The sequence below is a fragment of the Ranitomeya variabilis genome, chromosome 2 (genome assembly GCF_051348905.1).
Source record: "Ranitomeya variabilis isolate aRanVar5 chromosome 2, aRanVar5.hap1, whole genome shotgun sequence".
Classification (NCBI taxonomy): Eukaryota; Metazoa; Chordata; class Amphibia; order Anura; family Dendrobatidae; genus Ranitomeya; species Ranitomeya variabilis.
Genome location: NC_135233.1, coordinates 324,204,833 through 324,224,080, shown reverse-complemented (window position 1 = coordinate 324,224,080; position 19,248 = coordinate 324,204,833). Strand labels below are relative to the sequence as shown.

General features: G+C 47.8%; 1 protein-coding gene across 3 annotated transcripts in view; it reads right to left on the bottom strand.

Annotated features, from left to right (window-relative positions):
- The window catches only part of ATP11C (ATPase phospholipid transporting 11C (ATP11C blood group)), a 177,897-nt gene extending 165,768 nt beyond the window's left edge, over positions 1-12,129 (bottom strand). For all 3 annotated transcript variants that reach the window (XM_077285257.1, XM_077285256.1, XM_077285255.1), the window contains exon 1: positions 11,833-12,129. In XM_077285257.1, coding sequence (XP_077141372.1) covers positions 11,833-11,859 — 27 coding nt within the window. In that variant the 5' untranslated portion in view covers positions 11,860-12,129. The remainder of the gene's footprint in view (positions 1-11,832) is intronic.
- Positions 12,130-19,248: the final 7,119 nt, after the last annotated feature.

The window sequence follows — 19,248 nt, the reverse complement described above, 5'->3', positions numbered from 1 at the left end:
TACATGACCGAATACATGACCGATCATTACAAAAGTCTATTTACTACAGTAGCAGTGAGGTCTTGGGGCGCCAGTTTTAATGAACAGAATGGCCTTGTTCACACCATCCTTTTTTTTCTGCGGATTTTTCAGGTCCTGATTTGAGAAAACCCGCAGTGCAAAACCGCGGTGGATTTCCCTGCGGTTTTCTGTGCGGTTTCTCCTGCGGATTCCACTGCGGGTTTCCAACTGCACTTTCCTATTGGTGCAGGTGGAAAACAGTTGCGGAATCCGCAGAAAGAAGTGACATGCTACTTCTTTTTTTCCGCAGAAAATCAGCACGGATTTTCAGGCGGAAAAAAGGAAAGTGGGCACAGCGGTTTTTGTTTTCCATAGGGTAACATTGTACTGTACCCTGCATGGAAAACGTCTGCGGATCCGCAGCTGCAAATCCGCTGCGGATCCGCAGCAAAAACCGCAGCGTGTGAACATAGCCTAAGGGTCACCGTAATGAGACGTACATCACCTATCCCGTAAATCAATGTTAACGATCTTTTGTGGGATGACTCCTTGATCAGGTTAAGCCCCCTATTCAAACACTAATGCCAGCAATCTAATGTGTATGGGGGCACCGTCACAGGCCAACTGATCATTGAGGAAAATGTTGATTAGAAACATCCGAATTCAGACTGTCGGAACACTTTGCTCCCCCGAATATAAGCCCCAGGCAGAGATGTCTGTCAGCAGCTTCCTCATACAGGAGCACAAGGTGGAACGGACTCTCCTGTGTATGGGAGATGGCCAAGCGATCGGCTAAAGCTTCCCTTTGCTGACAGCCATGTAATGTGTATGGAGGCCTTTACTATAGGCATTAAGGCTATGTGCACACGTTGCGGATTGGGGTGCAGAATTTTCTGCACAAAATCTGCATCTCCTGGCAGAAATCGCAGGTGCAGATTTGACGTGGATTTTGTGCGATTTCATGCCTTTTTTACCAGTGCAGATTTCTATAATGGAATGGTTCAGAAACGCTGCAGATCCGCACAACAGTGACATGCTACTTCTTTTGATCTGCAGCGTTTTTCATGCGGAATTTTCTGCACCATTAGCACAGCATTTTTTTTTCTATTGATTTACATTGTACTGTAAATCACTTTGAGGATCTGCAGCGTTTCTGCACGGAAAAAATAGAATTATTCTTACCGTTAATTCGGTTTCTAGGAACCTTCCACAACGGCATATGGAGGTTGTCTCTTTGCCCTAATGGGGAACAGGAAACACAAGAGAGGTTAAAAGCACCTCCCACCTCCCATTCACCAGTGACTTATAACTGAAACCATAGCACCGGTTACCTTCTGAGTCCCAGAATTAATCCAGGAAATATAGAGGGTGGGAAATTAGTGCCGTCGTGGAAGGTTCCTAGAAACCGAATTAACGGTAAGAATAATTCTATTTTCTCTAGTCACCTTCCACGACGGCATATGGAGGAATACCAACTAATTGGCACTAGGGAGGGACAACGGCCTGAAGAACCTTGCGGCCGAAGACTAAATCTCTGTTGGATAATACATCCAACCTATAATGCTTGGAGAAGGTATGGAGTGACGACCACGTAGCTGCCCTGCAGATCTGCTCTGGAGTTGCGCCTGCTCTCTCTGCCCAGGAGACCGACGTAGATCTAGTTGAATGGGCCTTGATTCCTACTGGAGGTAGTTTATTTTGAGCAAGGTAAGCTTCTGTTATGGCTTTTTTAATCCAAGTAGCGATGGTACTCTTGGCTACCTTCTTCCCCTTATTTTGTCCTGAAGAGTGGACAAAAAGGTTGTGATCAACTCTAAGAGCACTGGTTTGATCCAAATAATGTAGCAGGATACGTCTAACATCAAGAGTATTAAATTTTCTTTCCTCAGAGTTTGCAGGATTATTGCAAAAAGTTGGTAACACTATCTCTTGAGAACGATGAAATTCAGAGACCACTTTTGGGAGGAAAGAAGGATCAAGACGGAGTACTATTGAATCCTCTCTAACCAGAAAAGGTTCTCTTATTGATAAGGCCTGTAATTCACCCACTCTTCTAGCTGAAGTTATAGCTACCAAGAAAATAGTCTTGTAGGCGAGATTCTGTGGGGAACAGGTAGACAAAGGTTCGAACGGTGGACCTGTAAGGCCTTGAAGCACAATATTAAGATCCCATGGAGGAACTATAACTTGCTTCCTAGGGTTCATTCTGTTTGCTGAGGTCATGAACCTTTTAATCCAGCGATGTCCTGCTAGATCTTGATCAAAGATGGAGCTAAGCGCAGAGACCTGGACCTTCAGAGTACTGGGTTTCAGACCAATTTCTAGGCCTCTTTGTAAAAAGTCCAATATCTTAGATATATCTGGCCTAAGAGGGTCTGGAGGGTTAGGCAGACAAAAAGATGAAATTTTTTTCCAGATTTTATTATAAATAGCATTTGTTACCGGTTTTCTGGATTTTTGTAGAGTAGCTATAACAGGGTTTGATAGCCCTTTCGCTCTTAGTACATTGGCTTCAGAAACCACGCCGCTAAATTCCACCTCTGAGGATCCGAGTGAAGAACTGGGCCCTGGGAAAGGAGATTGGCCTTCATCGGTAACATTATCGGTCCGTCCACCTGAAGTTGAATAATCAGGTTGAACCAACTTCTCTTGGGCCAAAATGGAGCAACCAAAATAGTTGGAGTCTTTTCTATCCGAATCTTCCGTAGCACTTTTGCAAGAATCGGAATGGGCGGAAAAGCATATGCCAGATGAAATTGCCAATCTTGAACCAAGGCGTCTATTGCTCTGGGATTTCCTCTTGTATCCAGGGAAAAAAATATTTCTACTTTCGCGTTCTGGTGGGAAGCAAAGAGGTCGACCTCCGGAAGACCCCATCTGTTTACCAGTAAGTTGAAAGTTTGCCGATCCAGACTCCATTCGCCTGGGTGAATATCCTGTCGGCTCAAATAATCTGCCTGAAAATTGGCAGTACCTTTTAGGTGAGTTGCCGTCAGGGACAGTAGGTGTTTCTCGGCCCAGGCAAAGATTCGGGCAGAGATATTTTTTAGACTGGTGAATCTTGTACTGCCCTGATGTGAGCCACCGTGGTCATGTTGTCCGAGTATATCTGGACATGTTGTCCAGAGAGTTGATGATTTGTTGCAAGGAGAGCTTCTTCCACAGCCTTGAGTTCTCGGAAGTTTGACGATCTCTCTCTGATTGACGGGTCCCAAAGACCCTGATAAGGCACATGATTTATCATGGCTCCCCAGCCTCTCTTGCTGGCATCTGTTTTGATCGTGGTTAACGGGAATTGAATCCAACTCACACCCCTGCGAAGGTTTTCGGACTTCATCCACCACGTTAGGGATGCTTTCACTCGACCTGGAGTGTGAATCCTCTTGTTTAAAGAGCCAGGATGACCATCCCAATTGCTTAGCAAATGAGTCTGGAGAATTCTTGAGTGGGCTTGAGCCCAAGCCACCGACTGAATACAGGCCGTCATCGAGCCTAACAGTGACATTCCTTCCCGGAGTGTGGGAGATCTCATCTCCCTGTATTTCTTGACCTTTACTACTAATGGTAGTCTGATCTTCTGGAAGGAAGGACATCTGCTTTTCCGAGTCCAGAATTACTCCCAAAAACCTTCTGGTTCTTGAGGGTTGAAGCTGGGATTTCTTTATGTTCGGCATCCAACCCAGAGATTTCAATATCTCTAATGTGGTTGATACATGAGATACCAGGGTCATTTTGGTGGGAGCCACTATCAGCAGATCGTCCAGATAAGGCACTATACAAACCCCTTGTCTCCGAATGAATGACACGACTTCCGCCATCACTTTGGAGAACACTCTCGGAGCTGATGAGATGCCGAAGGGAAGGACTCCGAACTGATGGTGCTCCACCTGATGATTCCCCTGAATCGCAAATCTGAGATATTTTGTATGTCTCGGGTGAATAGGGATATGAAAATACGCATCTTTCAGGTCGATTGTCGCCATAAAGGCGTGCTGATGTATTAAAGGAATGGCTGATTTTACAGACTCCATCTTGAATCTTCGATATTTTACATGTTGATTCAGACCTTTTAGATTTATGATGATACGTACTTCCCCTGATGGCTTTGGTACCATGAATAAGCGGGAGTAGTGTCCCTGACCCCATTCTGATTGTGGAACTGGAGAGATCACATTTGATCTTAAAAGGTCTCTGAGACCCAATGTTAGCAGTTTGTGATCCCTCATTGAGGGGGTGGTAATCTTTAGACCCTGAGGGGGGGAGAAGATAACTCTATCAATAGGCCCTCCTTGATAACATTGAGGACCCAGTGGGAGCTGGTGATGTTTTCCCACTGATCCACATAATTTGAGAGTCTTCCCCCCACTGGGTCGGAGTCATTGTTTATCTTGCTGAAATGACTGTTGTTGCTGCTGCTGTTGTTGCGGGACGAAGATATTTTTCCCTCTGCCTTTAGCATAGCTCCACCTGCCGGTCTTGCCTTTACCCCTCGGCTGAGAAGGTTGAGACAGTGGGGTACGAAAAAACCGTTTTCTTGGTTGTTTTTGCTCCGGGAGCGCCTTTTTCTTGTCGGTCGCTTTATCCAGAATGTCGTCTAAAGCTGGACCAAACACATAGTCTCCCTTAAAAGGGATGGCACATAACTTGGCCTTAGATGTGACGTCACCACTCCATAATTTAAGCCAGAGGGCTCTTCTGGCAGAGTTAGAGAGCACTAAAGATCTGGCAGCAATTCTAACGGATTCCAGAGAAGCATCCGCCAGAAACCCAGTAGCCTTATGTAAGATAGGGAGGGAATCCAACATCTCACTTCTGGAGGTACCCTGAGAAATGTGTGATTCTAATTTCTCCAGCCAGCAGGAAAGGGTCCTCGCAACACATGTAGAGGCAATATTAGCCTTGAGAACAGAAGAAGACGACTCCCAGGATTTCTTCAGGAGACTCTCAATCTTCCTGTCCATAGGGTCTTTTAACTGCGACGCATCCTCAAAGGGGAGTGCTGTTCTTTTGGCGACTCTGGCCACCTGCACATCCACCTTGGGAATGTCAAGTTTAACAAGGTCGCCTTCTAGAGGAAATCTATGTTTCATCTCGGAAGACATATTAAGGCGCTTCTCAGGGAGATCCCACTCTTGCTCAATCATATTAAGCACATTTGCATGAACAGGGAACCCTGCCTTTTTCTCCGATTTAAGCCCACCAAACATATGATCCTGTATGGACTGTGGTACAGGTTCCTCTTCAAGCCCCATGGTGTTACGAACAGCAGACACCAGGTCCTCAATATAATCCGAAGAGAAGAGGTATTTCCTGACCTCAGCCCTAGGGGATGCTGGATCTTCCCAGCCAGCAGATGAAGAAAAAGAGTGGTCAGAATCCGAATCCGATTCTATGACCTGAATCTTCCTCTTCTTAGCTGGGGAATGTGGCGGCGGAGGTGGAGGTGGAGGAGTGAAGGCTGCTAAGGAAGATTGTACCTCCTGTTTAACAAGAGAGCGTATCTCATCTAGAAGAGATGGTTGCTCTGCTTTAACTATCCTGTCAGTGCATGGCTGGCAGAGTTTTTTATCCCAGGTATGAGGGAGTTTTGCAGAACAGACCGGACACTTCTTCCTAATAGTAGCTCTAGGGGCAGATTTTTCTCCCTGAAACAGAGAGGGAGAGAAGAATGAGGAGCTACCCCTAAGATAAAAACTACCTCCCGGATCCAGACCCTGCATACTCACAGTAGCAGGGGCAGTGCTGGGCTCTGCAGTTGCAGGGCATAAAGAACCGTCCATACTGAAGAGATTATAGTCTTACCTCAGTGGTGGTTCAGCAGGCTTTTATGGAGTAACTCTCCTAGCACCTGTCCCAGCGGTAGAATTTCCCCTCCTCCTCCTCCAGGATCCACGTGTGGGACGCCATTGCACCGACACCGCCGCCGGCGGAACCCGGAAGAGCCAGCTTCAGGGTGATATGAAAACCGGAAGTGACGCGCGCGCGCCGCCGACGTCACTTCCGGAACGCCGACCAGGCAGCATGGAGGGAGGAAGCCGGGAAGCTACGGAGAGGATCCCGGCTGGGGATCCCGGCCTGCTTTACCCTCACGGGGGCGCAGGAAGGCCGGGAAGGGTCCCGAGGTACCTGGCAAGCAGGACGACGGGAGCAGCCCACGGAGAGGCACAAGGCGACCCCAGCTGCCCGGCTGAAATACAGGTAAGACCTGAAAAATGACTGTAGCCATCGGCCACTACAGCATATGGAACCTCTCCCTGTCCCATGGGGAACAGGAAAGACACTGGTGAATGGGAGGTGGGAGGTGCTTTTAACCTCTCTTGTGTTTCCTGTTCCCCATTAGGGCAAAGAGACAACCTCCATATGCCGTCGTGGAAGGTGACTAGAGAAAAACGCTGTGGATCCGCACTAAACCCACATCGTGTGCACACAGCCTAAAACTAGTGAGCTAACCACAGAATAAGTGATAACTTTGTGATTCATGAGAGTTCCTGTGAGGACCACCTGCAGATCCCGAGCGCAGGGCTCCAAAATATGCACCACCACTTCATTCATGGCCTATGGGACTGCCGGTAAAAATGGATACCACTCCACTTGGATAAGGCATTTCAGAGCAGCTGCTGTACCAGCAGAGGACAGGGGACAACTTTTAGAGTATGTGCACACGCTGCGGATTCTGCTGCGGATTTTTCCGCAGCGGATTTGGAAAATCCGCAGTGCAAAACCACTGCGGTTTTCACTGCGGATTTTCACGCGGTTTCTTCTGCGGATTCCTCTGCACTTTCCTATTGGTGCTGGTTGAAAACCACTGCAGAATCCGCACAAAGAAGTGACATGCTACTTCTTTTAAACCACAGCGTTTCCGCGCGGAATTTTCCGCAGCATGTGCACAGTGGGTTTTTTCCCATAGGTTTACATGCTACTGTAAACTTTGGGAAAACTGCTGCGGATCCGCAGCGTCAAATCCGCTGTGGATCCGCAGCAGAAGCCGCAGCGTGTGCACATACCCTTAAAGTTAAAAATCTGTGTAAGAGGGTTGTCCGGTGTTCTGATAAAAGTCTGCAGCGACTATGACTGCAGAAACCTGAATCCTGGGTGTACGGGGCACACTGTCAGGATTCTCCGGTATTGCTGGTGAGAGCGGGTGGTCTATGTGAGATCTGCATACATATGCAAAATAGACGTTCTCGGCTTCTCTCAATTCACTGGTATTGATAGAAGACAGACACATTTAGTGGTGATATGTCCAGAAAGTGAGCAAATTGCACAGTCGCGGTCACGTAACTGCTCGCTCTCACCAGTAATCCTGACAGTGTGCGCCCCATCACACTGTTAGGAGTCAGAAGTCTGCAGTCAGAGTCACTGCACACTTAAGGTACCTTCACACGAAACGACTTTGTAACGATATCGCTAGCGATCTGTGACGTTGCAGCGTCCTGGCTAGCGATATCGTTTAGTTTGACACGCAGCAGCGATCAGGATCCTGCTGTGATGTCGCTGGTCGCTGAATAAAGTTCAGAACTTTATTTGGTCGTCCGATCGCCGTGTATCGTTGTGTTTGACAGCAAAAGCAACGATACCAGCGATATTTTACACTGGTAACCAGGGTAAACATCGGGTTACTAAGCGCAGGGCCACGCTTAGTAACCCGATGTTTACCCTGGTTACCAGTGTAAAATGTAAAAAAAACAAACAGTACATACTTACATTCGCGTCCCCCGCCGTCTGCTTCCCACACTGACTGAGCGCCGCAAAGTGAAAGTGAAAGCACAGCACAGCGGTGACGTCACCGCTGTGCCCTGCTACTGCCGGCGCTCAGTCAGTCAGTCAGTGCAGGAAGCGGACACCGGGGGACGCGCAGGTGAGTATGTACTGTTTGTTTTTTTTACATTTTACGCTGGTAACCAGGGTAAACATCGGGTTACTAAGCGCGGCCCTGCGCTTAGCAACCCGATGTTTACCCTGGTTACCCGGGGACCTCGGCATCGTTGGTCGCTGGAGAGCGGTCTGTGTGACAGCTCTCCAGCGATCTAACAGCGACGCTGCAGCGATCGGCATCGTTGTCGCTATCGCTGCAGCGTCGTTTCGTGTGAAGGTACCTTTATTACAAGCCCGAACAACCCCCTTAAGCTATACTTTCATGGGACTGGAACCCTTTTAATGCTGGCTGTACATTTATGATAAGGGTCAGTAAAACTTGATAAGTTTCACATGTGTGTTTAGTCTCCCCCCCCATGAGCCGACGTTGGGGAAGGCAGGTTCGGGCATGTTGGATTTCAGTATGCCCAATTCTTTATTTCTGCAGGAGGTAAGCTGCCAGAGATTCGGCTGAAAAAAAAAAAAAAAAAAAGTGTATGGTAGCTGGATAGATCCATAGATTAATATTAGAAAAGACCACCATTAAATTAAATATAAGCAACGCCAACCACTAGCCTTCAAGTCTCACATCCAGTCATGCAGACTGAGAAATATGAACAGTCCGATAAACCTTGTGTGCAAGTCTCATCCTATGATCAGATCTCGCTGCTCACCACCTGTGTGTTCACCTTCCAGGCAACATGGCATCAGCTTATTTAAAGGAAACCTTCACCCCCAAAATGGAAGGTGAGCTAAGCCCACCGGCATCAGGAGCTTATCTACAGCATGCTGTAATGCTGTAGATAAGCCCCGATGTATCCTGAAAGATGAGAAAAAGAGGTTATATTATACTCACCCAGGGGCGGTCCCGCTGCGGTCCGGTCTGATGTGTGTCGCGGTCCGGTGCCTCCCATCTTTATACGATGACATCCTCTTCTTGTCTTCCTGCCGCGGCTCCGGCGCAGGCGTACTTTGTTTGCCCTGTTGAGGGCAGAGCAAAGTACTGCAGTGCGCAGGCACTGGGGAAAGGTCAGAGAGGCCCGGCGCCTGCGCACTGCAGTACTTTGCTCTGCCCTCAACAGGACAGATAAGTATGCCTGTGCAGGAGCCGCAACGTGAAGACAAGAGGACGTCATCTAATGAAGATGGGAGGCGCAGGACCGGACCGCAACACCCATCGGACCGCCCCTGGGTGAGTATAATCTAACCTCTTTTTCTCATCTTTTAGGATACATCGGGGGCTTATCTACAGCATTACAGAATGCTGCACATAAGCCCCTGATGCCGGTGGGCTTAGCTCACCTTCCATTTTGGGGGTGACAGGTTCCCTTTAAAGGGGTTGTCTGTCAGCACTCACTTCCGCATCAGAAACCAACCATTACCTGCCGGGATGTGTGCATCTCTCCTATTCTAACAGTACGGATGCATGATACCTGCTGACGGCGCACGCCTGCTAACAAGATACCTGCCCACGCAACATCACTTGTGCCGCTCACCTACTGATGCAGATGATCGTCTTTACTGAAACTGTTAAACCAACTGTGATAGCCATCTCTAAGGGTACTGTCACACAGTGCAATTTTGATCGCTACGACGGCACGATCCGTGACGTCGCAGCGTCGTATGATTATCGCTCCAGCGTCGTAGACTGCAGTCACACGTTGCAATCACGGCGCTGGAGCGATGCCGAAGTCCCCGGGTAACCAGGGTAAACATTGGGTTACTAAGCGCAGGGCCGCGCTTAGTAACCCGATGTTTACCCTGGTTACCAGCGTAAACGTAAAAAAAACAAACAGTACATACTTACATTCCGGTGTCTGTCCCCCGGCGTTCTGCTTCTCTCCACTGTGTAAGCGCCATAGCCGGAAAGCAGAGCGGTGACGTCAGACGTTACCGCTGTGCTCGCTTTCCGGCCGGCCGGCGCTCACAGTGCAGAGAAGCTGAGACGCCGGAGGACAGACACCGGAATGTGAGTATGTACTGTTTGTTTTTTTTACGTTTACGCTGGTAACCAGGGTAAACATCGGGTTACTAAGCGCGGCCCTGCGCTTAGTTACCCGATGTTAATTCTGGTTACAAGTGAACACATCGCTGGATCGCTGTCACACACAACGATCCAGCGATGTCAGCGGGTGATCAAGCGATGAAAGAAAGTTCCAAACGATCTGCTACGACGTACGATTCTCAGCAGGATCCCTGATCGCTGCTGCGTGTCAGACACTGCGATATCGTAACGATATCGCTAGAACGTCACGAATCGTACCGTCGTAGCGATCAAAATTGCACTGTGTGACAGTACCCTTAGAAAGCTATGGATCAGCTCCTGTCACTGCTACTAGAGACCCCAGAGATTGTCACCCAGCGATTCTTACCATAAAAAATGCTGGAACACCAATAGGCCCCAATAAACTAATGTGACCAGAACCTTAAGTTGGCCATACAGATATGCATGGGGGATGTCCAACTATGAAGGATCAGGCATGTCTGTAACTGACATGTCTGATCTGGTGTTCCTCCAGGATAGGAGTCGCGCTGAGGTATAGTACAGCTGTTTACTCCTCTATTAAAGCGTACCATCTGATTATCCATGCATGAAAGCTAGGCTATGTTCCCATGATGAGTTTTTTATGCTGTGTATTTTAAAAAGAAAAAAAAAAAGAGCAAGTACCGTAACCTATTTTGCTTAAAGGGTGAAGTAATGCAGCAGAAAATTGGCAACATCAAAAGCTCATAGTGTGACTGTAGCCTTATGGGGTGTCTGGGGGGATATACTTCAGTAGGCCAATGGCTAGGTTTGACTGTGGAATTGGACGTAAGAACTCTGCATAAGTGGATGATTCGGGGTCTTATGAAACGTAGCGATTTCTACAACTACGTCGCTCACGACAGGTGGTATGATGTACAATCTGCACTGCTCCAAAGACACAAACCCGGCTCTGCCGCCGCTATGCTCCGGTCCTAACAATGTGCAGCATATATGATAGTCATTACCGTGTAGCAAATGACAACAGTGCCATGTGTCCATAGAAGAACAATAGTGTGTACAGGGAGGAGCGGGCGTCTGCCAGCACCTACTGTGAGCTGTGAATGGAGGGGAAGAGCTGCAAACATAATACATGGCTAATGTGTGGGGACGGACGGCAAACAGGGGGCAAACAATCACACAGCGGGGGGCTCTCACCGATACACAAAGGCCAGAACTCACAGGTAGCTGCGGCTCCTAATGAAGAGGCGAGAATGGACAGATGTATAGAATATATGTATATGATTTATGTGTGGTCACTCACGGACCGCCGTCTACTCCGTACAATGAGGACATCCCGCCTGTAACGAGATCTGTGATCACCGGTCACTTCAGACATATTTCACATGACGGCATCTGATCCTACCGGTGACACAGACGTGATGGCTCCTGTCCTATCACCCAGGAGACAGTGGCAGGGTGTATGCCCGGCGCTGCAATGGACGCTCTATGGGCACGATTATTGCACAGTGCCAACAGGCAGTGCAATATCAGTCATACAACGCGGACTGGCATAGTGGTCCGCTGTGGAGGGGGCAGAGAAGCCTCAGCCTATGCTGTAGTAACCATCTATCTCACGGGTGGGGTGAGATCTGTACATAATGGGGGCGAATAATAACAGTAATGTACAGCGCCATGGAACCAATGGTGCTATATAAATACTAATAAAGGTAATGTACAGCCCTATGGAACCAATGGTGCTATATAAATAATACTAATAACTAATGTACAGTCCTATGGAACCAATGGTGATATATAAATACTAATAACAGTAATGTACAGCGCCATGGCACCAATATAAATACTGATAGCAGCCAGTAATGTGGGGCAGGCGAGGAGCCGGGCTCTGTGCTGCTGGCAATGAGACACATGAACACTGACCAGTGAGAGGAGCCACTAGCACAGGTAGCCGCACAGCACAATGCCAGGACTGGCCGGGCACACGGGGTACTCACCAGGCGGCTGCACACCCGGCGGAGCATTGCGCAGGGTCGTCTCCCTCTGTCACCAGGGCAGCATGGAGGGCATTCCCTCAGACACCAGCTGCAGGGGGCTACAAGGCACCGGTGCGGGCTGGGTACAGGGCTGCGCACGTGCAGGCAGAGCCCCCATTACTGCATGCTGTGCCCCCCGCCTGTAGCCCTCCTCCCCCTGCTACTGAGGGATGAATGATGAGGAGAGTAGTGGGGACTGCAGCATGTACACAGCTCCCGCCTCCTCACTACCACCATGGCTTCCTCCCCGCCCACACTGCTGGGATAAGGAAGTGGCTATTGTAGTGTGCAGCCCTGAGCCCCGCCGCCATGCTGCAGGGAGCCGGCCACACGGGAGGACGTCCGGCGCCTGGGCTGCGCCCGCCTCCCCGGGAATGCTGGGACTTGTAGTAGGAGCGCCGCACACAGTCAGGGAGTCACCGCACACATACACGACTACATACACTACTACATTCACTACGCGGGAGTGACGGCCTGCAGCGCTGCAGAGTATCGCCCGCGGCGCTGTTATCGCTGCACACAGCAGTCCGGAGCTGATATCAGGGCTCGCCATGCTGTTGCTGTGCCCCTCAGGTGGAGGAGCTGTTGACCTTTGGAGGGAAATGTGTTTGGGCCTTAAAGGTTTTTTTCTTCTTAAAGGGGCCCTCCTGCCGACACCTATTAGTTCTCGTGCAGCCCAGAAATAAGCGTTGTTTGCCGTTACGTTGCATAGTATGGCGCCACCTGGTGTTTATGGTGTGTACTGAGCCGGGGTCTCTCAGGAATGACTTTTCGGGCTCCTCTTCGCCTTCTGGGGCCATGTTCACACCCTGAGCTTTTGGTGAGTGTTTGAGGCGCCACTATTTCTGTACACTTGCATTTTTTTTTGTAACAATACTCAGCATAAAAAACTCATTGTGGGAACGCAGCCTTACATTTTTCTTTTTTTGCTTTTATAGAGTTGTACAATCACCAATTTGGTAACTTTCTCATCTCTCTTGTATTCCATTTTAGGGTACGTGCCCACGATCAGTCATCGCTGTGTACTTGTGCAGCTTCCAACCTGCAGCGGCCTCATGTTACAGACACCTGCGGCTCACCCGCGGAGACGGACATGTGGCGCGTCTCTCCAGACTGCAGCATGCCCGTTTCTCTTGCGGAGATGCGAGTCGCCGCAACAGAAATGTCACCTGTACAATGTATTAGAGGTGGTGAATCCGGTGAACATGCTCTGCCACCAAATCAGGGGCATCTGGCCTTAATGTTACGATGTAATTTTCTGTTCTGTGAGAAGCGCAGTTATTGCTTTTTTCCCTACTTTTATTGACCCTCTAGGAGACTTGCACCTGGGTTCAGCTGTACAATGCACTGTAACATTCCACTCTCCTGTCCCGTGCTGCTCACCTTTCCCTTCTCAGGCTCTGGGGTTTCGGTTCCCATCGTTCAGGTCCTCACTGGGTCACTGTGGTAGACCAGAAACCATCACTGATCACTGTGTGCACGGAGCATAGCGATCAGTTACCACGTTTTCTGCACCATCTACTACATTTATTGACTAATCATCTCTTCAGCAAACTCCTGATTGTTTATTCACCAGGGCTGAGCGAGCACTAAAATGCTCGGGTGCTCGTTTCGAATAGCAACTATAATGGGGGTCAATGGGAAAGCTGAGCTTTTTTTCTGGCAAACCCTACAGTTTATTCCTGTATAATGACTTGTAAATAAGGCAAAATTTAAAAAGGATTGAAAAAAAAAATTATATATATAATTAAGGAAACCAAAATTGAAATTTTTTATAAAAAATTTAATTTCAGTGTAATTTATAAAGTAATTAATAGCCTAAGAAGATCCTACAAGTTTATGGGAGTTGTGAGTAAATCATTGAGATTAGTGATGAGCGACTATACTCGTTACTCGGGTTTCTCCGAGCATGCTCAGGTGGTCTCCGAGTATTTGTTAGTGCTCGGAGATTTAGTTTTCGTTGCAGCAGCTGCATGATTTGCGGCTGCTAGCCGGGCTTAATACATGTGGGGATTCCCTAACAAACAGGCAACCCCCACATGTGCTCAGGCTTTCTAGCAGTCGCAAATCATGCAGCGACAAAAACTAAATCTCCGAGCACGCCGAAATACTCGGAGACCACCCGAGCATGCTCGGAGAAACCCGAGTAACGAGTACACTCGCTCAACACTAGCGAAGATGTATGTAACGCAAGGGTTACGGGAAAGGCAGTGTTACATAAAGTCGGCCATATCTCCCTGTCTCATGTCTTCCTTCATCTCCACATGGTCCACATGCAAAGCTTCATGTTTAATTGGTAGCAGCGTCTATTTAAACTAGGCACAGATGCGGGATGGTTGGGTTCCTTATGGAGTTAGCACCGCTCAACATCTTTGTGAAGTCCTCAAAGTCTTGGAGAGCAGCACAAATATCAGACATCCATGCCCACTCTTCTGTTATGTGCAGAGGCTGACCAGAATATTGACGGGCGTGTTGGAGCAGGTATTCTACAACTTACCTTTGCTGCTCACACAGCCTTGCCAGCAGGTGCAGTGTAGAGTTCCAGTGCGTGGTGACGTCGCACACCAGTCGGTGAGCTGGCACTTGCATGCGCTGCTGCAGTACTAACAGAGTGGCGGTAGCTGACTTGCAGAAATGGGTGCTGACGCAGCGTACCTTGACCAGAAGCTCTGGCAAATCTGGGTAGGTTTTCAAAAACCGCCACCACCAGTTTACGTCCATTATCACACATGACTATGCTTGGCTGGAGGTTCAGCGGCGAGAGCCACAGATATGTCTAGTTATTCCTTTCAATAACTCTGCCTCAGTGTGTGCTTTGTCTTCTAGACAAATTGGCTTAAACAGAAACTTGCCGCTTTATTGGGGCAGTGCTGCAGAGCTTCCAGATGATGTGGACAATGTGCTTTGAGATAGCACCTCTGAGATGGAGGATGACCAGGAGAGGTGCAAGAACTGGTGTCAGAGGTGGAGGAAACCATGATAGAAGTAGGGGCAGCAATCCTCGGCGGGACTCTGGCCCAACCTCCACAATGTTCACCCAGTGTGCTGTCAGGGAAATGTCGCCCGAGATGTCGTTGCCGAGATCTGAATCTGAGCATGCGCCACCCCCGGTGGCCATTTTCCCAGAGGCCACCGCATCGCAGGAATGGATCTGGGCGGGAATTCACGAAATGCCGGCAGAGCCCTGCCGCCCCACAGACCACCGCCACTGCCACCCCTGTCCCACAAAGCACCGCTGCCCACAGGCCACTGCAGCACCACAGAGCACCGAGGCCCCACAAAGCACATGTCGCAAAATACCGGCGGAGCCCCGCCACACCACAGAGCAGCACCACCGCACCAGCCTGGGATGGGATTTCCTGGAGGCCACCGCACTAGCCTGGACCACCGAACAACCCCTGTGACCACTCCTCCACCTGGGCAGAAACCCCTCCCCGTTAAGATGAATTCTGACTAAGACGGACCCTGATTTGACACATTTTTTTTCTCTCTCTCTCTCTTGTCCTCTCTCGTCCAAAAAAATACGGTAATACTCTATGGATGAGTAATTGAATCCAGACACTTTTTTCCATGCATACCACCGTAATATAACAATAACTGTATGGATGACTAATTAAATCCAGAAAAATTTTAACATAAACATTTTGAAAGCTGAAGTTCTACACAAAAAGGCTTTGCAGAAAGTACAAAGCAAGGAAAAGATTATTAGAAGGGTCACCCATAGATCCCTGAAAAGCAACAACTGACGGGCCTCATTCAAATATTTTTAAAGTGTAATTTCTGTACTCCTACACTCAAAGGCTTTGCAGAAAGTGCAAAGCCAGGAAAAAATTCTGAGGAGTGTAATACAGTAATCCTTTTCAGGTGTTTGTTGCTGCTTTTCCTTTCTCGTGAGACTGAGGGGACTGCCTTCACCTGCTTCCGGAATAAAACTAGGAGGAAAAAGCGCAATAGGGTTTTATCTAAGGGAGATAAAGGTGTTTAACCCCTGAACAACCGCCAATATGCATTAAAATGGCAGCTAAAAAGCCTTATTCCCTCATTGCCATTTAAAATATGGCTGTTGCGCTCCCAGAGCCGGAAAATCTCTGGGGTCTCAGCTACAGGGGTTAGCTGAGATCCTGGATAACATGATCAGGGCTGAATTTTCCGGTCGCCAATCACGTGATTGCTGTTATTCCGTGAATAACGGCGATCACAAAAACAAGAAAGTATGCCCTCTGTTACAATGATTTCTCTCTTCTGACATCATATACATGCCCTCCACCCTTGATACCTCTGCCATCCCCGGGCCATCGTGATCCACCCTCCGCATCATCTTGCTGAAAAAAACAAATGACAGGTGTATGTGCAGTGCGCCCTCCAAGATCTGCCAGCTGGTACCTGGCAACAATAGGACATTTTTTCCTATTGGTTACTTGTGATCACTTTGATAGACCCTATCACAGTGATCAAATAAAAAAAATGGTAAATCAAATCTTCCTTTGTCACCCCCTTAGTTACATAAAAATGATAAAATAATATTTTGTTCCATACATGGCAGTTGGGATTGTGTTAGGCCGGTTTCACATTAGCGTTTTGAGGAGCTGTGGAGGGCTGCGGACTTCCTCCGTGAAGCCCCGTCCTCGGCCGCTAGCTCCGCCTACTTCTGCATGTGGCCTGCATACCTATCTTTAACATTAGGTACGCAGGTCGTGCGGCTGTATGCAGATGCTTCCGCATGCGTCGTTTTGACGATGCAGCGACCAGCGTAGGACGCAGCTGGTTGCAATTTCTTTTTTTTTTCTCCGCATCGTCAAACCGACACATACAGCCGCATGACCTGCGTACCTAATGTTAAAGATAGGTACGCAGGCTGCATGCAGAAGTAAGCGGAGCTAGCGGCGGAGGTGCGGCCGAGGGCGGGGCTTCACTGAGGAAGTCCGCAGCTCCTCAAAACGCTAGTGTGAAACTAGCCTTAGGGTTTGGTTAGGGGATGAGGTTAGAATTGGGGGATTTTCAGTTAGTGCTGAGCACAAGTGCTCGCTAATCGAGTTTGCATCGGGTGCTTTGGTATGCACGGAGTATTGCGGCTCCCCTCATGTTTTTTTTTTTGGTGTCTAACAGCCATGAAACCTGCGATGTGGGGACTCGGGCATATCACTCGAGCGACCGCGATATTCGGTGCATACCCGTGCACCCGATGCAAACTGGAGTAGCGAACAATTGCGCGCAACACTAATGACAACATATTCAATATGACGACCTAATGTTAACAAATTCTGTGTCGTACCTGTGGGTTGAAAATGCTCACTGTACCTCTGATTAAAATCCTTGAGGGTTGTGGTTTCCAAAATTGGGCCACTTGTGGGGGTTTAGGCACATCAGGGGCTCTCCAAATGGGACATGGCGTCCGCTAATTATTCCTGCAAATTTTACATTCAAAATTCAAATGGCGCTCCTTCCCTTCTGTGCCTTGCCGTGTGTCCAAACTGTGGATTTCCCCCACAAATGGGGTATCTGCGTGCTCAGGAGAAATTGCTCAACAAATTTAGGGTTCCTTTTTCTCCTGTTACCATTGTGAAAATTAAGAAAAAATTGGGTCTAAAGTAAATTTCTTGTGAAAAATGTTTTTATGTTCATTTATTCCTTCCACATTGTTTTATTTCCTGTGAAGCAACTGAAGGTTTAATAAACTTCTTAAGGCTATGTGCACACGTTGCGGATTGGGGTGCAGAATCTGCATCTCCTGGCAGAAAACGCAGGTGCAGATTTGCCGCGGATTTTGTGTGGTTTTTTTTTTGCGGAATTGATGTGGATTTTCTGCGTTTTTTACCCCTGCTGATTTCTGTAATGGAAGGGGTCAGAAACACTGCAGTTCCGCACAAAAGAAGTAGCATGCTACTTCTTTTGATCCGCAGTGGTTTTCATGCGGATTTTTTTGCACCATTAGCACAGCATTTTTTTTTTCTATTGATTTACATTGTACTGTAAATCACAGTGCGGAACTGCAGCGTTTCTGCGCGGAAAAATCCGCTGCGGAGCCGCACCAATTCTGCATCATGTGCACACAGCCTAAATGTGGTTGAACCCTTCTAACTTTATGACACAAAAAAATATGTTTCAAAAATTGTGCTGATGTAAAGTAAACATGTGGGAAATGTTACTTATTAACTATTTTGTATGACATTCCTGTGTGATATAAGAGCATAAAATTTTTAAAATTTTTTGCAAAATTTCATTTTTTTTTTATAAATAAACGCAAGTCTTAAATGAAGAAATGTTACCACTATCATGAAGTACAATCTGTCACGTAAAATATTCTAAGAATCATTGAGATATATTGAAGCATTTCAGAATTATAACCACATAAAGTGACACTGGTCAGAATTAAAAAATTTGGCTTGGTTATTAAGGTCAAAATTGGCTCGGACACTATTTAACTCCTTAATGTTATATTAACCTGATTTAGTTGTGTTTACACCAGATTTCAGTCACTTATATATCAAGCTTCTAAGTGTCCAACAGGTCATCGGACCAGGAAAACACAGATAAGGAGGATTTGAGAATAATCGGCGCCTCCGGTATCCCATATATTAAATCCCAATCTGGAGTCAAAGTACATGTGGTTTTCCTTTATTTAGTCAACGCGTTTCAAAGTACTAGACTTCTTCATCAGGATAAGAGAAGCATCTTGCTTTTCTTGACCTGATGAGGAAGTCTGTTGTACTTCGAAACGTGTTCATTAAATAAAGGAAAACCTCATGTACTTTGGTGTCATATGCAAGTCCTTGCACATATGCACTTGGCACTTTTTTATATGTATTATGACACTACCTTTCATATTTTGGTTAATTATGCTAAATTGATTTTAAATAATTGTCTACGTAGCTCTAATTTGCATGTGTGCCATTATAAGGCACCATAGGTTGAGAAGGACGAGTGGGGGTGTAACATGCCAGGTCTAGGGTGCCAACCTCTGCAGCAAGGTAGGATCAGATAGCGCTTTGCTAGGGTAAGGTATTAGTCCCACCCTCTTGTAATTAATGTGATTTATTGTTAGTTCTCCGAATGTTTTAAGATAATTAAAATTTATATCTTTATTCGAACTCCCATGACAGCACCACGAGAGAGGGGATCCGCCCTTCAGGAACAGGAAACCTATAGATACAAAAAGGGTGGCACCTCTCCCACGCATCTGTTGGTTTCCTGTTCCTGTAGGGACAGGATCCTACAGATGAATTCTATGGATCCCAGGCCGGCCGGCTGAATCAGGTAGCGGGGGGTCTCCTACCTCGGCCGGTGCGGGGGTTCCTGGAGACGCCACGGTGGTCCTGGCTGGGCTGCACGACAGTGGCATTCACAGCAGAGTCCGGAGGATTCCTGTCTCCAGGGAGG